Below are 19853 nucleotides of genomic sequence, written 5' to 3' on the forward strand. Positions count from 1 at the left end.
ACCCGGTCCTGTACTATATTGGACGTGTGTATGAGACTAGAAAGCCTGGGTAGAACAAGCATTTGCTATGCAATAGGTCTCGCATTTATGCGAGTTTAAGTTATTGGCATTGTAAATGACAATGCGTTTTATTTATGTTTCAAAAACTAAAACAAATAAAAGGCATCGTCATTTACAATGCCAATAGCTCAAACTCAAGTAAATGCAAGACCTGTTGCATTTCAAGTGCTTGTTACTGAGTGCTTTCTCCTGCTTTTGCCTCGTTTTTTATTGCTTTTTCCTTCCTTACCAGTTTTTCTGAGTGCTTTCTCCTGCTTCTGCCTTATTTTTTACTGCTTTCTCCTTCCTTCCCCCCGTTTTTCTGAGTACTTTCTCTTGCTTGTGTCTAGTTTGTCCCTGCTTTCTCCTTCCTTTCCCCAGTTTTCTGAGTACTTTCTCCTGCTTTTGCCTCGTTTTTTACTGCTTTCTCATTCCTTCCCCCCATTTTTCTGAGTACTTTCTCCTGCTTGTGTCTAGTTTTTCACTGCTTTCTCCTTCTTTTACCCAGTTTTTAGGTCTCGCCTGGCGTGGGCTGCGCACATGCGCAGTCTCGCTGGCGAGATTTAATGTTTTGTGGTATTTTCTGTAAAGGGCTTTAAGCCCCGCCCCTCTTTTCCATTGGCTGGCGTCACCGTTTATGCTAGCCATTGGTGGCCAGCCATTGGAAAAGAGCTGTTCATGACGTTTTCGTTTGGCTTTTTGAGCCGTCCCATTTGGACGGGCTCGTTTGCCTTCCGTGCGTCGCAAAAGGTTTCTTATCTTTATGGGGCCATGTGTTTCAAACACATGGCCCCATAAAGACAAAAAAGCTTTCACAACGGACGAAAGTGAAAGCGGACCGAGCTTGCTGTTTTTGTTGATACGCTTGAGTTTCCGCTGAGAGGTGGGGGGTTAGTTTTCCTTCCCGGGTGTTTGTCACATGCGTTCTTCCTCTCCCTCCCAAAAGGGTAAGCGATCCCTGTCCTATTATGTAATATGTAGTGGAGGTGGGGTGGCTTCTGGGGGAGCTTTAGAACACACCTTCCCCTCGGGAAGGGGGCGGTCTGGGCTCTAGAGTTGCTTCCAGAATTGTTGAGATTCTCAAGTCACTGGTCTTCCTCAGGTGGAAGAGTTAATCGGTTTGTAGATAAACATGGTATATTTACAAATTCACTTTTATGTAGCATGCTCTGCCCGCCTCTTGGCACGCAAAATGTAGGCGTTTGGCAGGCGGGTGTTTTTACAACACCAATGTCATGTTGAGTATGTACTAGTGCATTTGGAAACATCCGAGGCATAAGCTTCCGTTCACGTTATGTCATCTGTGTTCCGGAATCGTAGCACTGTTGCAGCCCCTTTTCGCCCGCAAACCAGTTCCTTACACCGTGGGGAGGGGGCGCCTTTGGTAAAACAGATGAATAACCCTGGAAGTGTCCTCCAGGCAGTTCTGGCAGGGGAGTGGCAGAAACGTGACGGGAGACCACAGGGCCAGAGCGTGGAAGCTGGATAGGGAACCCCACCCCCCTTCCCAGCCTGTGTGGGACGGGCTGTTAATAGCTGGGAGGACCTCCAGCCAAGAATAGCACTCGAGTGCTTTTATGAATGGAAGGTGCCTCCCTGCGCGCCTCGGGCGGGGGCTGCAGCTGCACCTAACCCCTGGCCCAGGTAGAGCGGTTTATGCTGTGGCACTGGCACCGTGCCGGCCGGCCTGCCCCTCCCGAAAAAAGGGACCCACCTTCGCTTTACTGGCCACAACCATCCAGACTTCACTAAAGAAACACCCGGCCGGTACCGAGGCGGGGCTGTGGCGGGAGGCGCCCTCTGCATGCTCCACCTCCTTCAGTGTACCGCGTGCTCCTCCCGACACCTCCTGCGGTCCTGCTCTCGGCTGCCCCTGGGACAGCGTAAACCCATAGGGAGGAGGGAGTGTTTACCTCTGCGCTGGCCCCCCACCATGTGTCCCCCGGGGGAGTGGGGGGTCCCTGCGCGCTCATCGTTCACACTCTAGGGTCTCGAAATTTCTGAAGTATGGGGGACGTGTCACAAAGGGCATTCCCCCACCTCATCACAATACACATTAATTACCTTGCTTTTTGGCACTTAAAGTGACCGGGAAGCTGTAGTTGTAAGTGCTTCGCTTGGCTTTTACTGGCATCTCGTTTGGTGTGTACCCTGGAGGGCAGAAAACAGAATGCTTCACTAACTGGAAAAGAAATGTGGGAAAGTCAAATAAAAACAAATGAAACCACGGGCATTTTGTGAATCACAAATAGCACAACTGGAGAAAAGGTTCACTGCATAGAGAATCTGCCGACCATTGGATCACTGCGCTGGATCAGGTCTTCCAATGGAGAGCATGGGAAAAAAGAGTCTCAAATGGTTACTGCAAAGTATGTCTCTACAAAAAGTATTATCAAGCAGCTAAACCCACTATATCAAACAATTACCCCCAAATAAAGCGAAGAATGGAGACGATAACCAAATAAACTCAGTCTTACTGAAGGAGGGGACCACATTTGCTGTAATTTGCAATTTACACCAATTTAAATTTTTATACAGAGAGATTCGATTATGCTTGGTTTAGAATGTGTGCTTTCATCGAGCTGTAACTCGGCAAGTTCATGTCACCCACTTAGGTTTACATGAGAATTAGTGAAAGTCATAATACCGAATAGGCCCATTTTATTACAGAAGACTAAACCAAGAATGCCTCAGAACTCAATTTTGTATGTTATGGTTTACTCGTTTACGGTTAATTTTTGTGATGTTGTTTTACCTTTTTTTTTTTAAATGTTGTTTATTTATATTGAATTCAACCAACTCTCCATGTTGTTCAATCGCAGCCATTTTGTACTTTATATATGCTTACACTGTGCTCTCACGTCTCTGATGTACACTGTACTCGTCGTCTGACGTATACTGCCTCTTCTTTGTATTGGCACGCGCGAGGTGTATTCACAAATACCTAGTAGTTCAATGTCTGAAAAGTGTACATTATCAGTAAAATTTCTCTCAACCCTTCACTCGAGAAGGGCCTACATCTGCGGAGTCTCACACTGAGCTCTGTTTTAGGTCGCGTGTATCTCTCGATGTCTACGCGCCAGAATGCGTAAGAAGTGTTGCATTGTGGGAGGGTTCAGCATTCTGAGCTCATGTACTCACAGGAGGCGAGGTTCGGCCTCACTGACTGCTGGATTTTTTTCCTTCGTATGTTTTAGACTTCAAGGAGGCCTGAGGGAATTGCCTTTCGTTCACTGTAATGAGATTGAACGCCCTTAGTTTAGCATGGAAGATTTAACAAATAATGCTTTAGTGCTCAATCAATTTTGTTTCTTATTTTACAAATACAAATGACAAGCAAAACGTTTTATGGGCATCATTACTCCATCTTTGCACTGAAAACTGGTTAAAATGTTTTTAATGATGAAATACAGTTAAAAACTATTTAATGTAGCATTGATAAATATATAAATTGAGTTGCGTTTTTCTTTTTAAACGAAAGTGTTTTATAAAATTCAGAAAGATACCTAAGATTACCTGCATATGTCATGGTAGTAATAATGGGGATGACTTGTTTTTAGGTCTAGCCTAGACAGCGCTTGCGCTGTCTCTTTGAGACATGCTGTATTCAGGATATGTGCATTAAGCTCCACCCACTTTCCGCCCATTAATTGGCTCCTGTCCCTGTCCTTTGTAAATGGTGGCTTTTCATTGGTCAATAGGCTTAGAAGTGCCTCCTTAGTACCGCCTTGTCTCTTCTTGTAACCTCCCATGAGGACATTCCCTGTTACAGGTGTTGTTACTCCCTAGATCTTAATTACAGCCTCAAGGGGCTATTTTCTTAAAAGACTTCATGCAGGACACACACTTGGTCCTAAGCTAGGCTGGCAGTGATTACTTCAAGCACGAAAACATCTCATATTTATATGAAACAGTCTATAAATTTCCCTTTATCAGCTCGACACAGAGTACAACCTAATACAGAATTAATATAATAATTATTTTGTCACATTTCAAAGCTACTAATTTTATATATGGACAGCTATTTGAATGTACTAGTGGTACTGTTTTGGAAGAAATGCATTATGGGTAGGATGGATTTACCATATCTTCTGCAGGGTGCAGTACCATATGTGGCCAAAAGTGGGCCCATGGGACCTCTTTTGGCCACATATGGTACTGCACCCTGCAACATATCTAGGTAAAAAAATTACCATTTATAATGCCAATAACTCCAACTTTGCAGGGTGCAGTACTATATGTGGCCAAAAGAAGTCCCATGGGACCATTTTTGGCCACATATGGTACTGCACCCTGCAATATGTCTAGATAAAAAAAATGGAATTTATAATGCCAATAACTCCACCTCTGACAAATGCAAGACCAATTGGATTTCCAATGCAATAGGTCTCGCAATTGTTTAAGTTAGAACTGTTGGTGTTGAAAACGACAATGTTTTTTACTTTTGCTTTTTTATACCATTAACAATAGTGCTATGCAGATATAATAATGCCACTGCAAATAAAAACAAAACTATAACAATTCTTTTGCCACATTTTAAAGCTACTAATTTTATATATGGACATAGCTAGTTGAATGTACTTGTGGTACTGTCTTGCATGCAATGCATTATGGGCAGGGTGGATTTACCATATGTTCTGCAGGGTGCCGTACCATATGTGGCCAAAAGAGGAACGCTGGGACCTCTTTTGACCACATATGGTACTACACCCCGTAACACGGCTAGGTAAAAAACACTGGCATTTATAACGCCGAGTTTGCAGGGTGCAGCTCTATATGTGGTCAGGCCAAAAGAGGTCCCTTTTGGACACATATGGTACTGCACCCTGCAACATAGCCAGGCAAAACAAGCATTTGCAATGCAATAGGTGTCGCATTTACGCGAGTTTGAGCTATTGGCATTGTAAATGACAATGCCTTTTATTTATGTTTTGGTTTTTAAAACATAAATAAAAGGCACTGTCATTTACAATACTAATAGCTTAAACTCGTGTAAATGCGAGACCTATTGCATTGCAAATGCTTGTTAAATGTAGTGTTTCATACAACAGATTATACCATTTCTGTCTACCCTTGTGGAATATCCATCAGGTGGGACAGGAAATGTTAAGCTATTTATTTTGATCGCGAGTTCATGGCCTATTACACTGCTGAAACTTCCTGTGTCACAGATCAGACTGTTCTGCTTTATACATTTAGAAATCTTTATACACTAAACTTTAAAAATGAATCTACATTCCTAGTGGGAAAGGTTCATTATCAGGAGAATAGCTTTTAAAGACTGGACTTCACCTGAAATATTCCAGAGCTTGTTTTATAATTAAGCTTATTTTATCATTTATAGTTTGGAAATAGTGCTTTGTACTTGGGTCAGGTTTAATATTCTTGGATTGTGAACTGCATTATAAAGCTTCTCTGCTTGGCACAGCGCTTTTGGGTGTAATCTCAGCAGTGCGCCCAGAAAACAGAGATCCAAGATTTTCTTCGAAGGTTTGAGGGGCTGTTCTAGTCCTGTTGAACAAGTTACTTACCTTCGGTAATGCTTTATCTGGTAGACACTATCTAGCTGGAGATTTCTTACCTTAGATGTATCCCCAGGTCTCAGACTGGATCTAGAAATGTTTTGTGAGCAGTACCCCTGTGCGTCGGGTAGGTTGTGTCATTCAGCTCTGCATGGCGTCAACGGTGCCTGAAGTAACATGCATGGTGTCTATATAGGTGCCACCCCAGCACGCTAATATCGGTTTCTTTTGGCGACTTTAAACGCCAGGAGCGCTAAGCCACAAAGAACACGGACCACTGTTGTGGAAAACTAAGGCCCTGAAAGAGGAAAGCTATGTCCCTAGAAATCCATTTGCAGAGTGGGGAGGATGGGTGGGTCAGGAAAGAATCTGTGGCTAGATAGAGTCTCGAACAGATAAAGCATTACCGAAGGTAAATAACTTGTTCATCTGATAAAGACTTCTAGCCACAGATTTCTTACATTAAAATAAATACCCAAGCAATACCTTCCTGGAAGCGGGTCTGTGAACATGATTTAAACCAGAAAGTCCTGCAGGAAAGAACGGGCAAAATATCCATCCCGACGGACCAGACTGTACAAGCAATAGTGTTTGGTGAATATGAACAGCGAGGCCCACGCTGCTACCTGGCAGGTGTCCAGGAACGGAACTCAGCATGCTAATGCAGTGGTCGCAGCCTTTGCTGTGGTGAAATGAGCACCCAAACCTTCTAGGGGTTGCTTTTTGGCTAATGTGTAGCAGATTTTAATGCAGACCACGATTCTGCATGGCCTTCCCTTTCTTGGCCCCGACATACCCCACCAAGAGTTGATCGTCCACCTGGAACGATTTTGTGTGGTCAAGGTAGGACAACCACACTCTTTTCTTAGGTCCAGCCAGTGGACTATCTCCTCTTCTTTAGAGGGATGAGGCAGAACGTAAAAGGAAGACAAAGTGATGGACTGGCCTACATGGAAGCAAGTGACTACCTTCAGCAAGAAGGATGCTGGAGTCTGAAAGGCCAGTTTGTCGGGGAAAAGGGGGATGAAGGGAGGTTGAGAGGATGGTGCCTGTCGCTTACTGACCCTACAAGCAGATGGAATTGCCACCAGAAAGACAGTCTTGATGTTGAGAAGCCAAAGAGGACAAGAATGAAGTGGTTCAAAAAGAGTGGACATTAAGAAGGTAAGAACCAAATTACGGTCCCATTGAGGCATAGGAAACGGAGCTCAGGGAAACGTGTTGTTGACCTTTAAGGAGCCTATTTGCAATAGGGGAGTTGAAAGAAGGCTGATCTGGCAGCTGCAGAAAAGCGGAGATGGCAGCCCTGCAAGGTCCCCAATGCAGAGCCCTGCTGAGCTAGGGTAAGAGTAAATAAAGAACCTGCGACAGGGGAGCAGATAAGGGATCAATCTGTTTCTCGGCACACCATGCCACAAATGTATTCCAATGACCGGCGTATACAATCTTGGTGGAGGGACTCCGGGCTACCAAGATAGCATTGCAGATTTCAGACCAGACGGAAGGTCAAAAGCAGCCAACTGTCGCTGCTCAATCTCAACGCATGAAGGAAGAGCATTGACAGGTTCGGGGGGGGGGAGACCCCTTCCTTGCTGCTGCGACAGAATATACTCCAGAAGAGGCAGCCTGATCAGAAGACCAATGGCCATGGTCCACAGCTCAGGATACCATTCTCTCAGAGTCCAGTCTGGAGCCAAAAGGATTACTTGAGCCCGGTTGTTTCTGATCCTCTTGAGAACTGTGCAGGAATGGTATGGGTAGAAAGGCGTACAGGAGTCTTGAGCTCCACTTGAGACGAAAAGCGCCTCTGAGCAAGAGCCGCTTTAGAAACTCCAGGGCGCAAAACTGTTGACATTGCGAGTTTTCGGCAATGGCCTAGTCACAAGATTCTTTAGGAGTGGTCCACTGTGGTCCTAAACAAGAGCTTTAGGGGAAAGCTCGAAACATGTCGACAAAGTACTAGGGACACCATACTCATTTTAGTCAGGTCTTTCCCTAGTATTAGACCCCTGATTTTAAAACATACCGACTATGAGCAGGAATAAAATATTAGCTCACTAGCTAGGAATTTTTAACCTATTTATCCCACTCCACATCACTGCACCACACATATTTTCCAAAAACTAAGTGCTCCTACGCAGTTCGCAAGTCGCAGCACGCCTCAATCCGCAGCGGATTGAGAGGATCCCATTGATGAAGCATGTCACCTAGGGCTAACCCTGGTGGGTGAGGGGACTTTAGAAAATAATTTTTCTTTCTGCAAAGAGGGGTTTTCACACATGTTCAGTGGAATCCCTGTTCTTCCGATGGTTAGGTTTCTAATTCCGGTATTCCGGATGTTGTGGAACTGCATTCAGAATGGAGGGTGAACCTAACCTTAAACTCTACCTTCCTCGCGTTTTTTTGATTGTCTGCCAGTGACATTTACAGATGACAGGCGCTGCAGAGCTTGAATCCAGGCTTCCCCGTGGACATCCTTGCCAAACCAGAAGCCAAGACTCAAACATTTTTTGACAAAAAATCGAAAAAAGGTCAGTCAAAAAGTGATAGGCACTGCACACATTACTTCCGGAGGGGATGACGCCATACGGTGCTGAAGGATACCCCCTACAGGGCGCAGGGTTACTGCTCACAAAAAAATTACGGATCCATCTTGATGCCTCTGGATATTTCTAAGGTAAGGAATCTGCGGCTAGAAGTTTCTATCAGATGTTTTCTTTGCATGCTGACACCTGTGGGCATGCTCTTTGCAAAAGCAAATCTACAATGCCAAAGGTGCAAAGAGACAATCGGGGCTGGGTGTACAACTCACAGCGGAAATGATGCAGATTGAGGGCTCTGAAAAGCCCAAGCTGGTCTGGAGTATAGGCTTAGCTTTTCCAAATACACAGGTTTCCTCCTTCTGGACCCCAAATATCACTTTGGAAATATCAGCTGAATATTTGCATGAGCTGGGCATGACAATACCTAAGCTAGTCTGCAATGGAACTTTGAAGTTTACCGTATTTCATTCCGCAGCGTATCCGGAAGTCCAGGACCTGGTAAATCTTCGAGGAGGGGTCCTTTCTGGGGTCGTGCCCAAAGCGCACCCATAAACTCCTCCAGGGGCCGGTTAACTGGAGAGAAGAAGAAAGTGTCTTGAGTTACAGGGCAGCCAAGTCAGTGGGCGAACAGCCCTTAGCTAGGAGATAAAAGAGAAGTGAGGTGCAATGGGGTGTTCATTTCTTCCTCCATTGAGCAACGATCAATGAGAAAACCAGGTACAAATTGAAGGGCTTCATTGCTCAGTCTACAGTGAGGCTGTACCACAACATGAGCTGCACAGCTCCACAACTCTGAATGCAATGCAGACACAGCGTTTCATGCTAAAGGGGATCTTTTAATTGGGCATAGGCAATGCCGGTTATTTACGTAGCCCCAAAACACAGAATATGTGGCAGCAAGTGCTATAAAATAAAGTATATACTCTGCAGAACACCCTTGTATTTTGTTCCACTGCTTACCCTTTCTATCCTGATCAAATACTATATTACTGTGAAAATACTTTATAAACCAATGATCTTCAATCCTTTTAAAATTGGCCCTCCAACCCCGTGAAAAAATATTTAATCAGGCCTCCAAGAACGATAAACATTTTTCCTCTCAATAATTCTATAAAATCCACAATTCTGAATATATTTAACAATTCAAACATTGCAATTATGTATAGCTATCGCTTTCAAAGATGCAATCAAATACATACTACTGGCAGTCCAGTCTTCCTCCCTAAAAGTGTAGAAGCATCTTCAGCGTACGGGACTTTGGGGCACATGCATCAAGAAATGCTTTTGTGAGTCCTTAATTGCGATTATTAAGGAATCGCAATTAGGTACTCTCAAAAGACTATGAATGTAGAAATCGCCATTAAAATAGCGATTTCTAAACATTCCTTCATTGCGACTCGCAAATTGCGAGCCGCAATTAAGGAATGGCTTCTCATTCATTCCGATGGGCCTACAGGCCTATATGAATGAATAGGAAATTGCATGCGCAATTTGCGAGTACCAATATGTACTCGCAAATTGCCCATGCAATTTCAAGGGTGCAAAGGTGTCAAAAGGACACCCTGTTGCATTTTGCGATTCCTTAAATGCAATCGCAATTTAGGAACTCGCAAAAAATTGCGAATTATTAAATCGCGCTCCCCAAACACTTTCATGCATCGCAAAATGCCATTTTGCGATCACAAACACCCTATTTTTGCGAATCGCACCGTTTGCGATAACAAAAACCTTTGATGCATGTACCTGTTTGAGTGTTATTTCACCCCTTCCCCCCCACACTTTGACACCTACAGGACTTAAGTGGCCCACTGTGGAGTGCCTCACCGCCACTCTATTTCCTTTTTACTAAAAACACAGCGTTACTCATCCACACTCACTTTTTTACAGTCATGTACTTTATTAGTTAATGAAATAAGTGTGATGGTTTCTTCGCGCTCGGAGAAGCGCTGAGATGGAAAGTCAAAGAGCTCAATCATAGGTACCAAGGACTGCCTTTCCTCGCTCCATCAAAAAAGCAACTGAAGAAGCAATGGAAGGTGCAATCTAACACAAGCTCCTTCTTATAATGCCAACTACCTGATTTGGAGCCCTTCTAGGACTTTAGAAAAAACCTAGGTGACTCTAGACAGCAGCACGACTTGGCGACGCACTCGCCATATAATAAGGGGTCTTGCACAGAAAAACAAGCAATCACACCTCAACACCTATCAAGCAGACACTCACCGGATAACGTGGGTCCTGTATAAGCGCTCACCCCGCATCATCTATCTAGGCCTGCCTATCATTAACTCATCGTATACCAGAGTCTTGCACAGTAGCGCAAGCACTCACCCCGCACCACTTACCCAGCAGGCACTCACCTTTAATCACCTACCTAGCCTTAAGTAGCAGGTATGTGCAGTGTAATATGAGGTCCTGCATAGCAGCACAAGCATTCACCCCACACTGCATACCTAGCTTTTTCCAGCAAGCACTTGCCTTATAATATGGAGTCCTGCACAGCAGCACAACCACTCATCTTCCATCACTTACCTAGCCTTACGTAGCAGGTGCCCGCTGTATAATATAGGGTCCTGTATAGAGCACAAGCACTCACCCCGCATAACCTACAGAGTCCTACCTAGTAAAGACTCTATATAATATGGGTTCCCACACAAGCACTCACCCGCATCACCTTCTTAAGTCTACCTAGCAGACACTTGCCCTATAGCATGGGGTTATACACAGTAGCACAAGCACTTACTCTGCATCACCCACCTGGACGGAGCATCAACCACAAGCACGCGGTCTCATCCTACATGAGCACGTCTTGGGGCCGGGGACTTGCATATTCACTCACCATGTAATAGGCCACGCACGGCAGCATTAGCTTCAGCTTCTCGGGGTTGATTCCGATATAGGACTTCAGTGCGTTCCGGGACCAGATGGGACGGACCTCAAACAACTGCAAAATCAAAGCGTTCAGCAACTCTGTGCAATATCGGGCTTCGACCAAGACACTAGGTGAATCTGGATAATACCATTACAATGCATGTACGGCCAGGAATTCTAAACTTGTTAAAAAAAGCATGTATTCCTTGGAACACTTAAATAGAAGAGATATTAGAAAAGCTTTTCGTAAGAAGAGAAAACATATTTCAAGAGGAGAATTAGGTTTCGCCTAACAGACAGTGCAAGTTGTCTGGTTACAAAAGCACTATTGTGAACTTATAGCGGGCTTAGAGCCCGCCCATTCCTTCCCATTGTTTGGCATTATGGTCACTCATTTGCTGGTTTCTTATTTGATGACTTATCTCCTTCTTCTTGTGTTTCTTCCTCCCCTGGAGTACTTTTTTCTTGTTCACTCAGCACTCCAAAAGAGTGCACATGTTTTTTAGCTCTCCCCCCTCTTTTTCTGCCTACACCCCTCAAATATCTGCCCCATTGTTCCTAGCTTGTCTCTTAAAGCACAGCAATGGAGCTATTTTTGCTGGGGTGTGACTGAAGGGAAGAAGTTAAGGGCTGATTTTGCTTGCTCTCCTGCACTCCACATATTACATGGAAGCACAAACTTTTGCTCAAAAGGTTGTTATGCTGCCGGGGAAAGACCCATCAGCTGCACCCAATCAGCTGGTGTAGGAAAGTGGCTCTGTATATACTGTTCCCAAATAGGTACAGTGTGTACAGAGTCCACAGTCGCCAGAGGTTTGGCAGAGACTAAAGTTAGATATAACCTTCTTCTCTAAAGTGGTAGCTTGGTCGAGCAGTAAGGCAGTATCAGAGGACAGTGCAAAGCATTTGTTGTACCCACTCAGTCAGCAAATGGTCTCACACACTCAATAACTGAACTCTAGGCCAATGGTTTGTATATACAAATATATGGTTGTTTTATTTTAGAACCAACAATAGGTATCAAAATATACTTTCTCAGAATGAGATGCTTTAGTTATATACTTTGTAAAAGGCAATTGACTTTTGAATGCAATAGTTAAAGTTTATTGCAATAGGCAACACAATTTCAAACACAGTAATACATTGAGCTCAATGGGAATTTTAAGTTAAATGCAATTGATTACTTTCAGGATTACTTTTCTAACTCCAGGACTGGATCCTAGATTCAGTCCTGGGACAGTTCTTGGAAACAAGTGAGTAAATACGTTTTAGTTACTGTTGTGATTTTTAAGCAATATTTTGGATTTTAAAAGTTGACACTTAGAAACTCTTTCTAATCAAATTACCAATGTTATCCTATGGGAGGAAATTCACTTAGCAGGTAAGTGGGGTTATGGTTACTTTTTCGGGTTCAGGGCTGGATCCTGGATCCAGTACTAGTATACCACCTGTAAGCAGTTGATAGACTGCGTTTAGGTTATACAGGCGATTTTTAACGAATATTTGTAAGTTTGCAAAATCGACATTTAGAAGAAATTTCACAGAAAAACAGTCAATGGTTTCCTATGGGAGAAAGTTCAAGTTACCGGTAAAGTATGTTCTTGTTACGTTTGTAATCCAGTGCTGGGCTCCTAGGCTCAGTACTGGGACACCTATCTAAAACAGGTAAGTAATTACGTTTTCACAGTTGGTACGATTTTTAAAGAATATTTGTAGTTTGCAAAAATCGACACAGAAGAAATTTTACAGAAAAACAGTCAATGGATTCCTATGGAAGAAAATTGAGTTAGTGGTAAGTATGGTTTGTAATTACTTTTCAGGGTCAGTGCTGGGCACCAAGATCCAGCACTGGGATCTCTCCTAATAGCAGGTGAGTATTTCCGTTTTCGTTACTCGGTTGATTTTAGGTGAATATTTTAAAGTTTAGAAACTCCACACCTAGAAAATATTTCAAGTGAAACCAGTCAATGTTACCCTATGGAAGAAAAGTGAGCTATCGGCTTTTGGGTAAGTACTCGACTGGCAGAGTTAAGGTTCTGAGCATAGACTCAGGGGTCTCCCAGGGTCAGGTAAGTACAGTTGCTACACCCTCAGCGGCACAGGGGAAGCCGGGTGCAGAGTGAGTTAGGCCCAATGTTATCCTATGGAAGGCAGGGGGCCCTTGGTTGGTGGCTGCTGGCTAGCAGACCACGCGGGTGGGGGAGCTGGGCTCCTGGTCACTTGCTCAGGGCAAATGGGGAAGTAGGTTACAGTAGAAGTTGCACTGCCAGGGCCATTTGGGCGGCTGGGTGCAGGGTGCTTTTGAGCCATCGGGCGCTCAATGGCTTACAATGGAGAAGCTCAAGAACAAACAAAGGCTGCAGGCTCGGGAACGAAGATTCTTCAGGTGCGGCCACCACTTTGAGAGGTAAGTTGGGTAGTTGGAGGATAGGTAGGTACCCAGGAGTTGGGCACAGGGGGCCGCAGGGCGCAGGGTGCAGGGGTGCCTTTTGGTGTCGGGGAATCTTACCCCTCTGTTGATCGCAGTTGGGGGGGTCCCTGGTTCTGAGGCTGCAGGCGTCGTCAGGAGCGTCGAGGTGGGCCCTTGGGTGCCGGATTTGGGGTCACAGTTGCCGGGGGGACGTCCTCGTGGTCTTTGTCCACTCCAGCACAGGCCAGGCTTGGCGGGTGCAGAGTGCGCAGGGTTCGCAGTTCCTGGCTGATGCCAGGGGTCAGTTACTTGCTTTGAGCAGTGCCACTGCTCGTGTGAGTCCCAGATGCTCAGAGTCACAAGGTAGCCAGGTCCTCAGGGGTTTGTGAGGTTGCTGGCCACAGGAGATGCCGGGATTTAGCAGGAGCAGGTTCGAGGGTCGATAGGCCGGTAGGGCTGGGGCCAAAGCAATTTGTGTCTTCCTCTTGTTAGCAGCTGCACGGCAGGTCTTCTTTCTTCTTGATCTTTTTTGCTGTTTCGGAATCTGGATCTAAGGAAGGAAGGTTCAGGGTGCCCCTAAATACTAAATTTAGGGGCGTTACAGGTCCCTGTCCTGGGGTGGGTACACCCCCTATCCTGCCACTCTCCTGTGGGAGGGGGGCAGTGGCCTAGTCCTGATTGGACAGGGTTCCCCATCTTCAAGATGGCGAGAGCCCGGAGATGTGCTTCACCTCGCCTCCCCCACCTGAGGGGTGGGGTTGGCAGAGGCTGGCACACCCCCTGTCCTTCCTTGGGGTTTCCGGCCAGTCTTCCCGCCAGAGTGGGGGTTTAGAACCGGTAGGGGCCAGTTGCTGAGTACAGCAAGTGGCCTGGAGAAGCTCACAAAGGCGGCATGCCTTTGAAGCTTCCCCTGCCCATCCTGGGGAAGGAAACCTAGCACCTCGACCAGGATGTGCATTGTTGCAGGCCCAGGAGAGCGGATGGCTCTCTACCCAGGGGTCCAGCAACATGTCTGCTGTGTGGCAGCCTAGGCAGCCCCTCAGACCAGATGTGGATTGTAGGTTAGGTTCAGGGGGCATCTCTAAGATGCCCTCTGTCGTGCATTGTACATTAAATCCTGCACTGGCATCAGTGCAGGTTTAATGTGCTGAGAAGTTTGATACCAAACTGCTCAGTCTTCAGTGGAGCCATCATGGTGCTGTGGAGTTCGTGTTTGACGATCTCCTAGCACCATATACTCTTAAATGGCAGCACTGCACTTACAGTGCCCAGGAATAGACCTGGGTACTGTGGGGGCACAGGGCTCATTCTCCTGTACCCACACCACTGGCATAGGGCACCCAGCTAGAGGGGTGGCTGATGTATGTCAGGGCAGAGTATGTTGTGGGCATGGCACACAGGGATGTGTGCCATGTCGACTCTCTGTTTTGTCCTACACCCAGACACTCAGCCTGCAAGGGCAGTGTGTTTGTGTCAGGGTACAGGGCCTCTAAGGGTGGCACAATAAGTGCTGCAGCCCTTAGAGGCCTTCCCTGGTCATAAGGCCCTGGATACCTAGTGTACCATTTACCAGGGGCTGACATGTGGCCAGGGTTTGCCAATTTGGGTTTTAGGTTTCAGCACAGTTTTTAGGGAAGGAACATAGGGCCTGGGCACCTGATTGGCAGGAGCCCAGGGCACACTTAGTAAAAGTACATTCAGCAATTCAGCAAAAGGTGGGGGCATACCATGCAAGAAAGATGACACTTTCTCACAGCTGGTGTCTGAGGCAGAAGGTGTACTTAGCACGGAATGTCTTTTGGAGGCTCTGAAATCTACTCCCTGGGCTCCTGCAGAAGTCAAAATGGCTGAATCCTGTGGAAAGTACATTAGACTTTGGCTAGCGTTTCCTTGTATATTCTGAGGCCTCTTACTTTTAAATTCTGTTCAGAGTTTCCAGAGTGGAAAGTATTTGAAGAAACAAATCGTGTCATTTATAAGGATTAATGCATGTATAGTTTTGAGATAGCATTACATATGTATTGCTTTTCCTCCAGTATTTTCAAGTGTTTTTTCTTTAATATTTTTTTAAACAATACGTTACAGACAAAACATTGGCAAAGCCAGCAGTTCAGTACTTGCGTTATATAGACGAGATCTACTGGCTTTGCCAATGCTCATTTGTATATGCATATTGATTTTTGGTTTTTTACTTTGCTCCTATGACAGTGAAGAAGATTTTCAAAATGTCACATGTCCAGGGCCTAACGCACGCACAATGCTCCTGACAAATTCACTCCTTCCTGTCTAACCAGGTCCCGCCCTTAGGGTATGAAAGTTAATCTTGCAATTTGATGAAAGAGTCTTCCAGAGAAGGCTTTCAAAACGAGGGACCCATTTTCTTTTTGACAATGAGGCACAGTCCTGAATGTCAGTAGCACATTCACAAAGCAGAGCAGCGACGACAGAAGAGGCCAGCACAGACACAGAGAGTGACTACAATAAGGAGTAAGGACCTTCCGCAAGGTCCAAAGAGTTCCAGAGGCAGACAGACGGCACACAGACGAACAACATAACAATAATGCAGCTCATGCATCGCTCGCTGATGGAAGGGTGTGTGCAGATGTGGCCATGGGTTCACTGCTGGAGCGCGCCAAGAAAGTGCTCACCGCAAGACTGGCAGAAGGGTTATGAAGGAGATGAATTAGATACACTTGAAGTGCTGGTAGGGAACCTGCAAAAGGAGAGTAGCAACTTATGGGGAACCTCCAAGATGAGGAGTTCAATGGCGAGAAGAAACAGGCCCAGGAGCTGGAAACAGACAAGGTCAGCCCCTCGAAGGGCAGGGACACTGACTGAGCATTCTGTCAGAGCCTGGGGTACTGCGGTAAAAATCACACATCAGTCCCTTGGAGCATACTATAAGAAAGAGGAGCGTCAGATGAGATTAGGGTACTGTGGCGCATTGAACTGATGCTAAGAATACAGAGACGTGCTGGATGAAGGTGGGATAACTGGGGTAGTTGAGGGATACAGTGGCGCAACGAAGGTTGAGGGCCCCTCTGCAAACTACATGGAATGGTACCCTCCAGACTCACTCAGGAGCTCTCCGGCCAGGGTACTGCGCTGAGGGGCAGAATCTCGCATGGGGTTTCACGTAGTGCGGTATGCGATGGCGCCTCTGCGTGTGAACGTAGATTTAAACAAAATTCAATACGGTGCCACAGATAGGGGGATAACCCTAAACCCCATGAGCAGACCGAAGTCTAGTACAGAGAAACAGAAGATCTGTGCACACGTTTCAAGAGTCAGCAGTACAATTTAACTGTAAGTAATGAACAAGGAAAACAAACAAAACAGTGCTCCGATGAAGTATGTTCTTTCTTGTAGATTTAATCGGTGATCAAATGCCCAGCCAACACGTGTTTCGTCAGGGATTTAAACCCAGTGACTTCTTCAGGGCTAATGGACAAGTAGGGCAGCAATAAGAGATCACTCCGCCGGTGTTAATTCCGTCCCGGCTGAAAGGGAAGTAAATCCCAGAAGGAGCAGCGTGTGGAGATGGGTCAGTACCACAGTTCAGTACGTGTTGTCACAGTGTGGGGTGAGCCTAGCGAGTATGCCGTAACGAGGGAAAGCAGCAACTGCGCTGCAGGGGCCTCCTGGTGCTCCCCCGTACTGAAGGGGCTGCGGGGGCCTTTGTTACACCACTGGAGGGAGATGGATCAACTGTGGTGCTCACAAAGAACACACAAGCGTGTATTGGATATCTCTCTGACTGTATCTGCAGTACAATGAATTCCCATAGTACTCTCCAAAGATGTGGACTATTGGTGACTGAGATACTGTACAGGGTATAAACAGGATGAGAAGGATGGCTTGTGGGACTCTACTTAGAATACACTATAGTGGGCGGTATGGGCCAGGGTACTATATCTGGTATCAACTGGGAGGACATTAAAGGCCTCTGGTGATCTAGTAAAAGCCTAGAATGGCCTGGAGCACTGTGATGGGTATATAATGTGGCAAGATGAATGGCCTGTGCATCAAACTCTACTGAGTATACCGAGAAGTGGGGTGGGTGCTGCTGGGTAATGCACTAGGTGTAAACTGGGAAGAAATGTATGGCAATGAATCGAGCTCTACTGAGTATACAGAGCAGTGGGATGGGTGGTGCTGGGGTGATGCACTAGGTGTAAACTGGGAAGAAATGTATGGCAATGAATCGAGCTCTACTGAGTATACAGATAAGTGGGATGGGTGGTGCTGGGGTGATGCACTAGGTATAAACTGGGAAGAAATGAATGGCGATATATCGAGCTCTACCAAGTATACCGAGAAGTGGAGTGGGTGGTGCTGGGGTGATGCACTAGGTATAAACTAGGAAGAAATGAATGGCGATGAATCGAGCTCTACCATACCGAGAAGTGGGATGGGTGGTGCTGTGGAAACACACTAGGTATGACCTGGGGCAAGATGATTGGTGATGCATTGAACTCTACTTGAGTATAGGGAGAAGTAGAATGGTTGCTGCTTGGGAAACACACTAGGTATGACCTGGGGCAAGATGATTGGTGATGCATTGAACTCTACTTGAGTATAGGGAGAAGTAGAATGGTTGCTGCTCAGGAAACACACTAGGTATGACCTGGGGCAAGATGATTGGTGATGCATTGAACTGTACTTGAGTATACAGAGAAGTAGGATGGTTTCTGCTCGGGAAACACACTAGGTATGGCCTGGGGCAATATGAATGGTGATGCATTGAACTCTACTTGTATATATATAGAAGTAGGATGGTTTCTGCTCGGGAAACACACTAGGTATGACCGGGGGCAAGATGAATGGTGATGCATTGAACTCTACTTGAGTATACAGAGAAGTTGGGTGGGTGCTGCTGGGGAAATGCATTAGGTGTAAACTGGGGCAAAATGAATGGCCCGTGTATCAAACTCTACTGAGTATACCGAGAAGTGGGATGGGTGAGGCTGGGGTAATGCACTAGGTATGAACTGGGAAGAGGTGAACGGCTCTTGCATTGAACTCTACTGAGGATACCGAGAAGTAGAATAGATGCTGTTTGGGTAATGCACTAGGTATAAACTGGAAAGCGATGAATGGCGATGCACTGAACTCTACTGAGTATACTGAGACATAAGGTGGGTTCTGCTGGGGTAATGCACTAGTTATAAACTGGGAAGAGATGAATGGCCCGTCCATTGAACTCTACTGAGTATACTGCGAAGTGGGGTGGGTGCTGCTGGGGTAATGCACTACGTATAAACTGAGGCAAGATAAATGGCGACGCACTGAACTCTACTGAGTATACTGCGAAGTGGGGTGCGTGCTGCTGGGGTAATGCACTAGGTATAAACTGAGGCAAGATGAATGACGATGCATCGAACTCTAATGAGTATACCGTGAAGTAGTATTGGTGCTGCTGGGGTAATGCACTAGGTATAAACTGGGAAGAGATGAATGGCCCGTCCACTGAACTCTACTGACTATACTGCGAAGTAGGATGTGTGCTGCTGGGGTATTGCACTAGGTATAAACTGGAAAACGACGAATGACGATGCATCGAACTCTGCTGAGTATACAGAGAAGTAGGATGTGTGCTGCTGGGGTAATGCACTAGGTACTGACTGAGGCAAGATGGATGACGATGCATCGAACTCTACTGAGTATACCGGGAAGTGGGATGTGAGCTGCTGGGGTAATGCACTAGGTGTAAACTGACAAGAGCTTTAATGAGTATAACGATACGTGTGGTGGGTGCTGCTGGGCAACTGCACTAGGTGCAACTTGGGGCAGGATGAACAGCCAATGCATACTGCTTTACAAAGTATACTGAGACATGACAGAGTGCTTCTGGGATATCGCAATAGGTATGTACTGGATAAATTAGATGGCTACTAAGAATTCACGGATTTTGACTTGTTGGGCTCGGGTACAATCCTAGGAGTAATGCTGGGTGAGAGGGTGGCCTTGTAGAAGAGTACTGAGAATCGAGCCATCTGTGAGACAGACCCATGGTACCGTACCCGTTTCAGATCATCCTCCAGCCGTTTGTCGATGGGATTTGTACAAATTCTCTTCCAGTTTTGCAGCGCAGCTGCCAAGGGCTTGCTGGGAACGTCCTTGTCTTCAAAGTTGACAAAGATGGCATTGTGTGGGCGGCGGGCCCTGCTGAGTCCGATTAGGTTCTCACTGGACACTTGGGGCGGGTTGTAGCCTTCCCTAGAAAGTAAGGAAACAGGTCACCAACTTGTGCTTGTTATACCAAAATGTAAGGGTGGCATCCACCCACTAACACACAATGGTGCCACACCACGCAGAGTGGACAGCACATCTGACTGTCCAACACGCTAGTAGTGACATGCCCAAACATACCTGTCCTTCTAAGGCATCCGCATTAATTTTTCTACAGTTCTACATGTCACTAGAGTCACACGAATTCATAGAAGCCTGAATAAGGAGTCTCTCAGA

General features: G+C 46.0%; 1 protein-coding gene across 1 annotated transcript in view; it reads right to left on the reverse strand.

Annotated features, from left to right (window-relative positions):
- GTF3C5 (general transcription factor IIIC subunit 5) overlaps positions 1-19853 on the reverse strand; it is an 85400-nt gene that overhangs the window by 17072 nt on the left and 48475 nt on the right. The window contains exons 4-7 of the mRNA XM_085613900.1: positions 19409-19604; positions 10944-11048; positions 8563-8677; positions 2104-2190 (exon numbers count right to left, since the gene is read on the reverse strand). Coding sequence (XP_085470026.1) covers positions 2104-2190; positions 8563-8677; positions 10944-11048; positions 19409-19604 — 503 coding nt within the window. The remainder of the gene's footprint in view (positions 1-2103; positions 2191-8562; positions 8678-10943; positions 11049-19408; positions 19605-19853) is intronic.

The sequence above is a fragment of the Triturus cristatus genome, chromosome 1_2, assembly GCF_964204655.1.
Source record: "Triturus cristatus chromosome 1_2, aTriCri1.1, whole genome shotgun sequence".
Lineage (NCBI taxonomy): Eukaryota > Metazoa > Chordata > Amphibia > Caudata > Salamandridae > Triturus > Triturus cristatus.